This window comes from Cryptomeria japonica, chromosome 3 (genome assembly GCF_030272615.1).
Source record: "Cryptomeria japonica chromosome 3, Sugi_1.0, whole genome shotgun sequence".
NCBI lineage: Eukaryota > Viridiplantae > Streptophyta > Pinopsida > Cupressales > Cupressaceae > Cryptomeria > Cryptomeria japonica.
This window is the reverse complement of record NC_081407.1, coordinates 63942384-63955432: the sequence shown is the minus strand read 5'-3', so window position 1 is coordinate 63955432 and position 13049 is coordinate 63942384. Positions and strand designations below refer to the sequence as shown.

The window sequence follows — 13049 nt, the reverse complement described above, 5'->3', positions numbered from 1 at the left end:
ACAAGATAAGACCACAAAATGTGTAATTTCTCTTACATGATCATCCCAATGTGCACACTTCCTTAAGTGTCTCATATCCAAACTACTATGAAATGCATTACCTTAATTCAACTTAAGGTAGGTGTAATCATGTCAAATAATTTACAGCAACAATTATACTATAATTTATTTATTAAAAATATTCATTTAAAAAACTTAAAAACTTATAATTTAAAAAAAAACTTATTCGTCTATATGGGTTGGCTTACAAAAATAAAAGCTGCATTAAAAAGAGAAAGTAAATGAGTGCTGATATTTGGTCATTCCAAATGAATTTACGAAGTACTAACAAGTAGAAGCAAATTTCAGAAATTTGAACCTATAGATAATCCTGTGGAATAACTGTCTTATAGACGATCCCGTGGAATAACTGTCTTCTTGAAATAGTGCGCTGGGAGTAGAGCATATCTAAGGCCCCGCAATGTGCTCGCTGAGGCCAAGTTTTTCCTGCCTTAGACACTGCACTGTTGCTGCTCAGTACCCTTCCTTCTCTACTCTCCATTCATTTAGACGGCCACTTTCAACTGACGAGAGATATCATCCTGGGTGGAAAACTGCTAGATTACCATCTGGAGCCTCCACACAGTTAAATAATTTTCAACGCGCAAAACTCATTTTTTTCAGTCCCACGTTTAACACAATGGATACCAGAAAAAATGATATGGACAATACTTGCAGTTCAATTTCAGTGTCACCCATCATAAGACATCCACGTGAAAGCCAACCGATATCTACAACAACCAAGGGCAAAGCCAAGGATTTGAGTTATGACGAAGAAGATGGAGATAAAGGTGGGTCTTCAGGCAGAAGAAAAGTGGGCAGGGGGAAATTTAAGGGTGATAAAATCAATTCTCTGGGAAGACTATTGTAAGTTTTTCTTTCATCGCTTCATTTTAGTCAAATATTTCATTGCTTTTCATGGTGTTGGTTTTAGAATGCATAAACAAATAAACACGTAAAGGATTACATATTCAACATAGAGAGTTCTTACAGCAGAATTTTTCGTAAAGTTGTATATGCGAAGGAATACATACACAAATTTAATTTTTAACATAGAAATTTTTCAGTTCAGTGGTAACAAGCTCAAATGGTAAAATATTGGGCCCTTCTAAAGATCAGCCCAAGGTTTAATTGCCTTTGGAGATATGCTAAAGGATGTGTTCAATTTCCCAAGAGATATTATACTGTGTCGGTTCAAATTTATTCAGAAATGTGATAAACTGTTGATTCAAATCCCCAGGAGATCGATAAAGTACTAAAATTAAATAAAATACCGCGTCGACTTGTTTGTGGCATACCAATGGAAGCTCTGATTATTCCTAAGAAAATTATTTTCAAACCTAATACAATAAGGCTCACTCACACTAGATGCTACACGAATGGTTTGGTTTTCACATTTATATTAATTATTAGCATAACAAGCTTACATTTTTGCGAGTTCTATCTGCAATTTTTACAATTTCATTTTTTTTCTGCCTCCAAATTCTTCCAATTTTGCACCAGTCGTTCATGTTTGTAAAGTTTCTGATGTTATTTTCATATTAATTACATTATTGCCTTGGCATGTCAATGACTTCGCACTAACTTTAGTGGTTCCTGTGCACATGCAAACAATTATCACCAAGAAGGGCAGGGACTAGCTGCATTGCAACACTTCAACTCACTAATCCAGCTCTAGGGAGCTCTTCTCGACTCTTTTAAATTGAAACTCAAGACTATAATCCCTAGCAGAGATTCTGATACCAATATATATTCTGCATAAGTAGAACAATCTTTAACCTGTATCCCTTTTGTTTTGACTATGTTGTATTTGATGCCAAATTAACATGGACAATTATTGTGCCTTCGCTATTAAATTATCTCGTGCAGATATTATCTGTACTCGTACTATATGAGTGTCATCAGCTACCTTGTACTTGATGATGATATAGATAAATTTTGAATCTGGATTCTGTCCCAAAAATATTTCTCATTATTGGAATGTCCTGGAAACTTTTTCTGCGATAGATGGAGACTACAGAAAGGTTTTTGGCTAGACTGGAAACTATTTAGGTTTAAAAGTATGAATAGTTTTACATTTTGACTCTTTTTCCTACTGAAGATACCGAATTGCAATGCTTTTTCCTGTTCACTTTCTTCTTTTCATGTTGTTTCCTTCAAAATTTGTAATGTCCCACCCTATTCTGGAACACTGAACAAACTGTAGAACTGAAAATAACCTGCTTGTTCCCTGTATTATTTTGTTTGGTTGATTTTATCTTTCAGAGTTAGACAGGAGTTGCAGAAGGGGTTTTGTGTTTTTTTTTTTGAAATGTTTTGAGTTGATAATAATGAACAACAATATTTTTTTGCAATAATTAACAGTTCTGAAATAACATCAAATATTATGCAACTTGAGAGTTTAAAATTCCAGATTTCACTATAGTCTCAAAATTAAAAAATTTGTCGATAAAGAGAACGACCTAGTTAAGAAATACGCCTTACAAGTCAGATCTAAGCATACCCAGAAAATGTCCCCTGAATCTTGGTAAAGAAAGGCTCCAAAACAGTAGTCTTAGTAGTCTTGTGGGTTTGAAACACCAAGCTAGCAGCCACATAAGACACTCCGAAAACTGTTTGCAATGCCTTCAAATCTGTCCTCTCCAACTCAAACACCTCTCAATAGGGAAGTCTGATTTGGCCGCTCAAGAAGTGCAAAAAGGGGCGACTAAAACCTGGGCGACTTGGCCTAGAATCACTTTGTTCTCTAGGGGGCTGTGCAGCCTGGTTTGAATCAGGTTTTTGCTGTTAATAATCTTTTAACCCCTGAAAATGTTGAAACCCTGCTCCAATATGCTGAGAATGAAGGAACTGGTATAGACCAACACTGAACTCTCCGAAATAACCAGCAAAATGCTCTCAAAACTGATTTCTTTGTTGCTCAAATGAAACCTTTGAAGTAGGATTTTCTCACATCCTGGGAGGGTCTTTCACTTCTGCAAGTGAATCTTTGTGAAGGATTTCGTCTTCACAAAGTTGCTCTAAACTCTCAAGTTCAGCTAGCTCCTTAGGAGGCAAGAGAAAAAAACATTTAACATTCATACATACCCTAAAATGACACTTCAAGTTGCCTTTTACGCCTCATTCAATTCCCCATGTCCTAGTTAGGGTTTCCCTTCCAAGTGCCCACTTTTTTATTATAACTTGAGTTTGTTTTAATTTTTAATCTCTCACTAATATTCCTCTTTCTCTCTCCTAAAGGGGCCACCCAACTCACTCTCTCTAGACTTGTATTATAAAGTGCTCTTTGGAGGAGTATTAAAATATTGATTTAACTTGGCAACTTTGAGATATTACAAATAATGACTGATACCTCCCAATCCACTCTAGCATGCTGTTTGAACCATGATAAAATCAACCCAATCATGGGTCCTCTATCCATCTTGTTAGTCTACAAGGACCTAATGATAGACTAACCCTAATTATCAAAGTTGGCTAAGCAGAGGGGAACATTACAAAATTACATCCTTTGTTTATTCTATCATGGCCTAGCCACTCCCGTTTCCAGTACCTCTATTTTTTGAGTTTTGTAACACTTGTGTATAAGTCATAGTACAACTCTTGTTAACAATATTGATATATGAGCCAAGATGCTCGCTACTAACTTCCCTAATTGAAGAACTCTTGGGTTTGTCAGTTAATATATGTTTACATTGGGTGACAGAGAATTGAAATCCAAGCATTTATCTGTAAACTAAGAAACATAAAGAATTTCAATTGTGTTGTGCTGAATCGATAAATCATTTAGGATTTCTAGACAAAATCCTAAATTCAAATCCTGGCAAGACATGTTGCAAGTACCACACCGGTCTCAATGATTGGTGAATTTTAAATCCAAGCATTTTTGTAAACTAAGAAATATAGAGAACAATCATTGGAGATTTCATGGCAAACACACATTCAACTGTTTGTAAAGATATGTCATGTAAATCAAATACCGCTCCCAATGACAGAACTTAAATCAAAAAAAAAATTTACAAACCAAGAAATATACAGAACATTGTCAAGTTGGCTGTGCTCGAGTGATAAATCATTGTCATGACCTAGCCACTCCCATTTCCATTGCCCTGTTTTTGGAGTTCCATAAGATCCGTGTACAAGTCTTAGTACAGTAACTGTTGTTAACAATGTCCCTGTATGACCCAAGATACTGGCTAGTAACTTCCCTAATTGGATGAACACATTTGCTGTACTTGTAGTTGTGAGCAGGTGCTGCAATATATGTTTATTTGAATTTCTAGGTCCTTGGACCTTTTAAAATGCTATAAAAACATACGGATATTTTGGACTTTTGGTTCATGAATTGATTTATGATAAGGCAGCAAAAAGTACATCCATAAGCTGTTAGCTCATACACAGGGTTTGTCAGTTAATATATGTTCACATTGGGTGATAGAAAAAGTTGAAATCCAAGAATTTATCTGCAAACTAAGGTACTGTAATGTCCCCTTCCAGCCAGTAATCATTCTTGGTGTTGAATAGCCTATTCAGGAGGCCCGTAGGCATTTTTTTGCAAAATTAGGGTTTCCATCTTCTAGGAGGATTTTGAGTGGGAAGCAGTTGGAGTTTGGCAGAATGAATCAAAGTTTCCTTTTGGGTTTTCTGTAAGCTCTGCAATGGTATGGCATGCAATCAGTTTAGGAGAGTTTGCAAAACTTAATATTTTTAGTAAGTTGTGGTCAGTCGTCATGATTGCTGGGTTTTTTTAGGTTTCTCGAGTTGAGCTACAGGGTTCGAAGAACAATCTTTTGGGAGTTGTTTTTAGGACTTACCACTGACCCAGCTCAGTTTGATGGTTTTCAACACTTCAATCCAATTGTTCAATTTGGCATAATCAACACTTGATTTTGAGTGATTTATTAAATATTATTGCTTTATATGCTAAAGTTAATATTTAATGTGTTTTGGATGACTTATGGAAAAAATACTTTGCACCTAAAAGATATTATATTTTCTTAAGTCAGTGGCGTGAGAAAAAGGAGGCATATTTCATGTGTTTATTATGTTTTAAGTTGCAAGTTATTCACCAAAGAAAAGTTCAAACTTTTTGCCTAGGAGGGGATGCCAAACACACGAGGGAGTGGGAAATGAAATGCAAATGAAAAAAATTATAATTTGGACGCCATTTGGAGGTGAATTTGGGGTCTCAGAATCTATAAATATGAGAGCTTGGTCTCTCATTTGGTATCTTGAACATTTTATAACGAAGTGCTGCCGAATTTGTGCTAGACTATTACTTCAAAGTTGAGTGTTTCCTAGCTTGTGCCAGTTTTGTGCTTGTGAGATAGTACCTAACTGTGGGAGAGCCTATTTCTCATCCTGAGGAATAGAATGAGCTTCATTGTGATGGATTTTCCTATGGTGTTTTTAGTTTTTTGAGTAAAGGTGTGTTTTGTGTGTTGCTGGTTGTGAAGTGGCTGAAGCAGTGTTTCGAATATACCTCCCTGCCTATTTATTATATCATTTTGGGTTTTGGCTTTGAAGTTTCCTACCACTAAGGCGATGAGGTCTACCAATTTACAGCTACAAGTTTGCTGATTTGGATGTATTGTTGCAAATCAAACCTTTTCAGCTGGGATGTTTTTTCATTGCTGCCTTGGGATGCGTGCTTCTGTTATTTGGGCTTGAAGTTTCAGGTTTGAGGCTCTAAAATATTCGCTTAAGTCATTCAGTTCATTTGCTTTTGATTTGGTGTGATTCCGAGTTGATTTGAATTAGTTATGAGCATTTTGGTGCTTCCGGTAGTGGCTGGTCTGCGTGTTATGCATTTCAGAATTAAGGACAGCAGTAGTTGTTTATGCTTGAGTTGGGTTCGATATTAGTTTTCAGTTGTGATCAACATTGTTCTTCTATTCTAATCTCTCCTCTCTATTTTGTAAGATTGTTTCAGTAGTACTGATCAATCATTCTTGTTGCTTCTTATTTGTAATTCCCACTGTGCAAGTGGAAGAGGATGGCTTAGCCGCCTTCTATGTTTGTAATTAGGAAATAATGTATGTCCTCCCGCTGAAATATTGCGGTTGAGTTGATTATGTTTCCGCTGAAATATTGCGGTTGATTTGATTTTGTTTGTAATAAGTCCCCCCGTTGAAATACTGCAGTCGAGTTGATTTGTTTTGTGTGTTAGTGTTTCTTCTTGGCTGGTTTACCGCCAAGTTTTCTGGTTATCTATCCCGCTGAAAAGTGGAAGGGGCTGTCTTGCCACCCATATTGTAATCAATTTTCAGTTTTCAAGCACCCAACGATCCCCTCAGCACTGTATGCTCTCACCCTCCCAGGTTGGGCTCTCGGTGATCAGAAAGTGGAGGGTTACTTTCAGCAGTTTTGTGATTATGTTTCCTAACCTTAACGGGTGCATTGTAGTGTTTGATGTGTTAAAAAAAATAAAAAAATAAAGGGGAATATTACAGGTACCGGTCCTGGTACTTGTTCGGGTTCCAGTTTGGGGGTTTGGTTCATTGGTTTGGTCAAAATTTTTGGGTTTGGGTTTGTTTTGAGTTCATCCATACAAACACATTTAAAAATCATAAATATATACACGTTTGGAGTAGTTGTTTGAAAAAAGTTTCTCTAGGATGTTGTCTTTTGCATTTATGATGGCTTTCATCTTCTTAACCATTGAGTCAATGCCATCATAAATCTTTTCCAAACAAGGCCTCTCCATGTTGGTAACTAATTTTACTCAACATGAGCTCAATGAAACTGAGTAGATATGTATCATATCCCAGCAATCAACTGCTTTAATATTTTGATTTTCTGCTCTTGAAGTGCTAGATTGCCTCCATATGGATCAATTTGGGTTGATGACCTTGTTAGAAAGTGCCACACAAACCTACACAAGTCATTTGAAGACAACTGTGTTGAAGGCAAAATGGGTCTCATCAATCTGCTTGAAATAAAAAATAAAAGATAAAAAATAAAAAATTTACAAAAATAAAAATAAAAATAAAAATAAAAAGTTTACTAAAGTGAAACAAATTCATTAAAATAAATCTTATTGCTTCACTTACCTTCAATAGCTCTTATTTTGAGAATGTTTTGAATATACCTTGTGACATATGGTGGTTGATGATAAACATTTGGATCTCTTCAACCTCAACATACACCTATTTAATCCAATCAATTTTGGTGCCAATTTTTTGTAGCATAAGATAGAGGGAGTGGATAGTACAAGGTGTCCAAAAAATGTGTGAATAATTCTCCTCAACCAATAACTTAGTCGCTCTAATTTTTTTGGCATGTTGTTTGTTATGACCTACACAACATTTTGAGTATCCACTTCCTTGATGGCTGTCACGAAAATGTTAGCGATAAATGCACCTTCCTTCATCTGCCCTTTACAATCTACTGCTCCAAAAACCATTGCCCCTATAGGGTACATTGCAATAACATTGATCAATGGTCGATTTTTTGCATCTTTCCGTCTATTGGAAACGATGGACACCCCTATTTTAGTCCACAAATCTCTTATGGACTTCAATGAATCTTCTACAAACTTCATTGCTTTTTCTAATAAGGTCCTATGCACCTTCTTAAAAATTGGTTATTTGTACCTTTCTATAGCCCCATTAATTGCTTTCACCATTTGTTGCCAATACATTGAGCAAACAACATTGAAAGCCAATCAATTTGCATAGATACATCTTGCTTTGTATCGATCAACAATCTCTCTAGACTCATTTTGAAATGCCATTTCCAACGGTCCCTTTGTTCTTCGGGTGTGGACAAAAATGGTTGGCTCTTTGTAAGTTGACGATTAGGTGTTGGAGAGGGCGTTTCATTGAGATCCTTTTTTTTACAATGAATAATTTGATTTGTATCCTGTTACTTGATCTGCTTTTACTTGTTCATTAATATAGGCCATGACTTGTGCTTCTGGAATGGGTACACCATTTTTGCTTGGGCAAGCTTTAATGCTTAGTCTAGGGACGTGGCACAAATGGTCTTTCACTTGACTAGATATGAGCTTGAATACCTCAAATCACACTCACTACAAATCCAAACATAACCTCCACTACTTGGAAGTTGCGGTACCGTATCAACATATTTCCAAAGAGGAGACTTTGGGTTTGTTTTGAATTGGGGTCAGTCCATGGAGCTAAAACCGGTTGCCATTGGTATACCTATGACAAGAAATTCAATAAACATATACACACACACACACACATCGGTATCGAAGCAAGGTTCCTTTGGAGTGCGTTTCGGGGACGGGGGTACTTGGAGCTTTAGTTTGGGAACACTAGGGGACGACAGCGGGGGGCCGACGAGGGAGTGGTGCTGACATAATACACATAGTACTTCAAAAATTATTTTAAAAAGATAAAGATGTTACATGTATCAGTATAACATAATAACTAGAGTCTAGTATTCAAATGACAAATGTCAAAATATCAAATATAGACATTGGAATGAGAATTTTCAAAAAATTTCATTTCATAATAATATTAATCACGATCCAATGTTCATCAAAATTACAATCAACTGATCAAGTTAACAATATTCAACAATGTTCAAACTTCAAACTTCAAACACAAATTTTTAAATAGTAAATACTAGAAGTTTAAAATCTAGAAGTAGAGTCTAATGACTCTAATCATCCCCAAGCTCCTCGCCTAACTCCTTAATATCCTCATCATTCGAACTGTTGGACCTCACATTCTCAAGCTCATCTATACTGATACCAACTAGCCCTATCTGTGCATCATCATCATCATCAATCTGTGCTGGCTCTTCTGGTTCTACATCCCATCTGGCTGCTATGTAGATGTGGTGCAGTCAATGAGACATAACGTACTATGTACTGCCACCAGCTTCTCTGCCCTCCTAGAAGTAAGCCCATTCGTATTAATGGAGTGGATGAAGTTGTAAGTAGACCAATTGCTCTCAGTAGCAGAAGAACTAGAAACTTGGGATAGCAAACAAATGGCCAGAGTAGTTGTCAAAGATTTAGGTCCATGCATAGTCCACCACAACTTGGTGTCCTCTTGTGACACAATCTCTAGATCTATCTTTGCTGCCTCTAAATATCCCCACAGAGTGGCAAATTTTGCCCACTCAATATGAATTTGGCTAGCCTCGTAGGAACATACATTTTGTCAATTGCACTAATGAATCCTTTTCACCTTAGGATCCTCTATAGGTGTAACTCTGCCTGGCCTTTGCGCTAACCACTTTGGGTTCAATGTATAGGCAGCCATGTGTAAGGGAGTGTTGAGTGTTTCCCATCTATGATGAATAATCAACTGAATATGCTTGGTGTAGAATTGAAATGTAGTGTCCTTCTCTCGCACAACAACCTTCATTTGACCAAGCATAAAATCAATGCACTCATACACCTCTCCAAGGGAAGGTGCTTTAGAATCTCCAAATCTAATAATTGTGAAGAGCAATGGTGGAGACAATATATTTGGTATCAACCCAAAGAGATCATTCTTCACCACCTCCTTCACCCTCAACTCCTGTTGTGTCTTTGACTGAGGCCACTTGTTCCATTCTGCTGTCATAACCATTAGTTGCAATGCCTCTTGCAACTCAAGCATCCTCTGCAAGAGAATAAAGTATGATACATACCGAGTCTCTATAGGTTTTAGGAATTCTTTCTTGGAGAAGGTCCTAAAGAGTGCATGTGAAGTGTGGTGGTTGCTGATAAACATCTGCACATCTCTAGCATCACTAACAATTGTTTTGATCCAACTGATTTTACCCATGTCCTTGAGTGCATTATTCATGGCATGAACAAAACAAGGAGTCCACCAAATATGTGTATAGGCTGCTTCAATCATCTTCCTTGCTGCTCTACAAACATGGGCCACATTTGTCACTACTTGCACCACAATTTGTGGCCCAACCTCCTCTATAGCATCCTTGAGGATCTGAAATTGATTTTTGAGCATGTAATGTCCTCTTCCTTGTGATGATGCATTTAGTGGTCCATTGGCCTATTCCGGAGACCTGTAGGCTATGTGGAAGGGAGAATTAAGGTTTCCATGTTCTTTGGAGTTCTGACCAAGCTTGTCAGGGGTGGAATGTGAACTTACTGTTTTTAGTAAGTTAGGGTTTGGCTGTCAGGATGGTGTAGTGTTACTAAGATCGCCAAGCTCTTTCTCTGGTTGCGAAGATCACGATTTTCGGAGCATTATTTCATGACTTACTATTTTTAGTAAGTCGTAGTTTGGGCATTCTATTTTTGGTAGTCCTGGATTTGGTCCTGATCCAGCACAGTTCAGTGATCCTCGTTGCTCAGCCTCATCCGGATTTTGTTGATAATCAGTAGTGGAGTTATAAGCAATTTAATAAAAATATTATTCCTTATCCTAAGGTTATTATTTATTTATTTTATTATTGATTGATGTTATGGGGAATTGTGCAAAATATGATATTTTCCTAAGTCATGCCTGGGCGAATTATTTAAAGATTGAAAGGAGACTTTATTGTTATACTTCAAAGTTATATTATGCCAAAATCGTTGTCCTCTCCTAGGTGCGATTTTTGACTTGGGAAGTGGGCGCCATACTTGGGTCCACCACATGAAATGAAATGTAGTTTGAAATAGGTAAATTTGGAGGCAATTTCATTTGATTTCCAAACTTGAAAAGCTATATATAGAGGTGTTTGGCTCCTCATTTGATTATCTAGAGAAAATATATCGTTATGTTGTCGAAATGACTCTAGACTTCTTCGAGGGTGAACACCTCCTAGATCTTTCTTTCCAGTTTCGAGTGCGAGACATCACTCCTAGTTGTGGTTCGAATTTGTGAACTATTTTGTGATATTTGGGTGTGTTTGTGAACAGTTGTGTGCTGCTGCGTTTTTTTTGGTGTTGCTGATGTGTGTTGGCTGGAAGTGTAATTTGTTCGTAGCTATTTGCGTGTTGGGTGCATCGTTTTGGGTGAAGGCTCATTGGAAGTGTATCAGAGAGACAATAGTTCTCCTACATTGGCGTGGCATTTGGGGAACTCTCCAATTTATAGTTGCAAATCGAAATATTCAGCCAAAACGCCATTTCCAGATTTGCATTGGGTTGCGTGCATCACTTTTTCTGCTTAGGGTGCTGTTTCAAGGTATTGAACTGATCGCATATGCTATACTATTCATTTGCATTTGGTTTGGCATGATTTCATTCAGTTTTGAGAAAGTTACGAGCATTTTAGTGGATTTGGGTGTGGCTGGTTCTACGTTTTATTATCTCTGATTTCAGAAGAGCAAGTAGTGATTTTGTTGTGAGAATTTGATATTGAATGTTTGAGATATGTACTTAACTCTATCTTCTTTCGCATCTCTATCTTTGTAAGATTGTTTCAGTAGTACTGATCAATCATTCTAGTTGCATTATATAATATTTCCCTCTAAACAAGTGGAAGAGGATGGCTTAGCCGCTTTCATGTTTTGTAATTGAGCTTTGTCGTCCCACTGAGTAAGTGGTTGAGTGATATTGTCCTCCCGCTGAAATATGCGGTTGAGTGATAGTTTTTTATGTAAAAGTCCTCCTGTTGCATAAGCGGTAGAGTGATTTGGTTCTGGTTATGCTCTTGTTACCTTGGCTAGTTTACCGCCATGTTCTTGGTCTTCATCCCGCTGAAAAGTGGAAGGGGCTGGTTTGCCGCCTAGTATTGTACTTGCATTGTAATTTCCAGCAGATCAGTGAGCTAACGAACCCCTTATCACCGTATGCTCTCACCTTACCACATTGGGCACTTGGTGATCAGAAAGTGGAAGGGTTGCAATTTCAGCAAGCATTGAGATTATATTTTCTAACCTTAACGGGTGCAATGTAGTATTTGTTGTGTTCAAAAACCGAAAAAATTAGTGGGAATATTACAGAGCATCCTTGATATGCCTAGAACAATCAATAGCTCTAAGGAAATAAGGGCTCGTTGTAGATGTAACAATGATATTGATGAGTGGACGATGCCTAATGTTTGTCCACCCATCTATGTCTATGCTGCAACCACTTGTGACCCAGGGTCTTTTCATCTTCTCCATCAAAATATTAATCTTGGAATATTTTTGATCCAAGATTGTTGTCCTCAATTTAGTCTAACCAGGTGGCACATATGATGGTCCCACCCTTATTATATTTGCCACAACTTCTTTATAATAAGGAGAGCGGGATGTGTGGAATGGAATATCATTGGCAAAGAAGAATTTGCCAATGACATCATCGGCCTCATCCTTTGCTTGCACATTAAATAAATTTGCCAATGGTTTGATAGTTCTGATACTTAATGTAAGTACAGATCCAATAGCCAACAAGATGAGAGGGGGGGGGGTGAATCATACAAACTTAATCTTCCATAAAAACATCAGATTCAACCTCGGTAACATATACTTCAGTAATATAACCAAAACTGCTAAACATGCAAACTCAAAAGCATATAAACATCATAAACCTCATAACACCAGATTTAACGTGGAAACCCAAATAGGGAAAAACCACTGTGGGATTTCGGACCCACTAAGAAATATACTCTTCTAGAGTATGCTCGGTTAAAAGCAAATCCTGTTAAAGATTACAAACACATTGCTAGATGTGACCCGGTTAAGGGATTTCCCTCAGATCTGTTAGGATCTTCACCTTGTTAGAAGTGACCTTGTTAAAGGATTTCGAACACTCAATCAGAATGTCACCTTGCTAGAGGGTTTTACAAATAAGACTGTTAAGTCCACTCGGTTAAGAGATTTTCTGTCACTTTCACAAAATAATAGTAATAAAAATCTATCTGCAATTTCACATCTAAAATGCTAAAGCAGATTCTTATTTGCTCAATACAATCTAGACATAGAACTAATCTTGTCCATCTGTTGGGCTTCTATACTCTGTTATTCAAAACAGGTCTTCAAGCTTCTGTGCTCGGTAATCACTATGTAGCATCCTTGTGCATACATTTGCCCACATACATTGTTTATCAACAGTTCCCTATTTATAAACAATTAGCCAACCGCTTAATCTCCTTGATCACATTTCCCATGAT

General features: G+C 37.2%; 1 protein-coding gene across 5 annotated transcripts in view; it reads left to right on the top strand.

The window, feature by feature from the left end:
- The first annotated feature begins 288 nt into the window (after positions 1–288).
- Positions 289–13049, top strand: part of LOC131032641 (uncharacterized) — a 240030-nt gene continuing 227269 nt past the window's right edge. For 4 of the 5 annotated variants that reach the window (XM_057963688.2, XM_057963696.2, XM_057963679.2 and 1 more), the window contains exon 1: positions 289–906. In XM_057963688.2, coding sequence (XP_057819671.2) covers positions 461–906 — 446 coding nt within the window. In that variant the 5' untranslated portion in view covers positions 289–460. The remainder of the gene's footprint in view (positions 907–13049) is intronic. The other variant, XM_057963670.2, reaches the window with a different exon arrangement.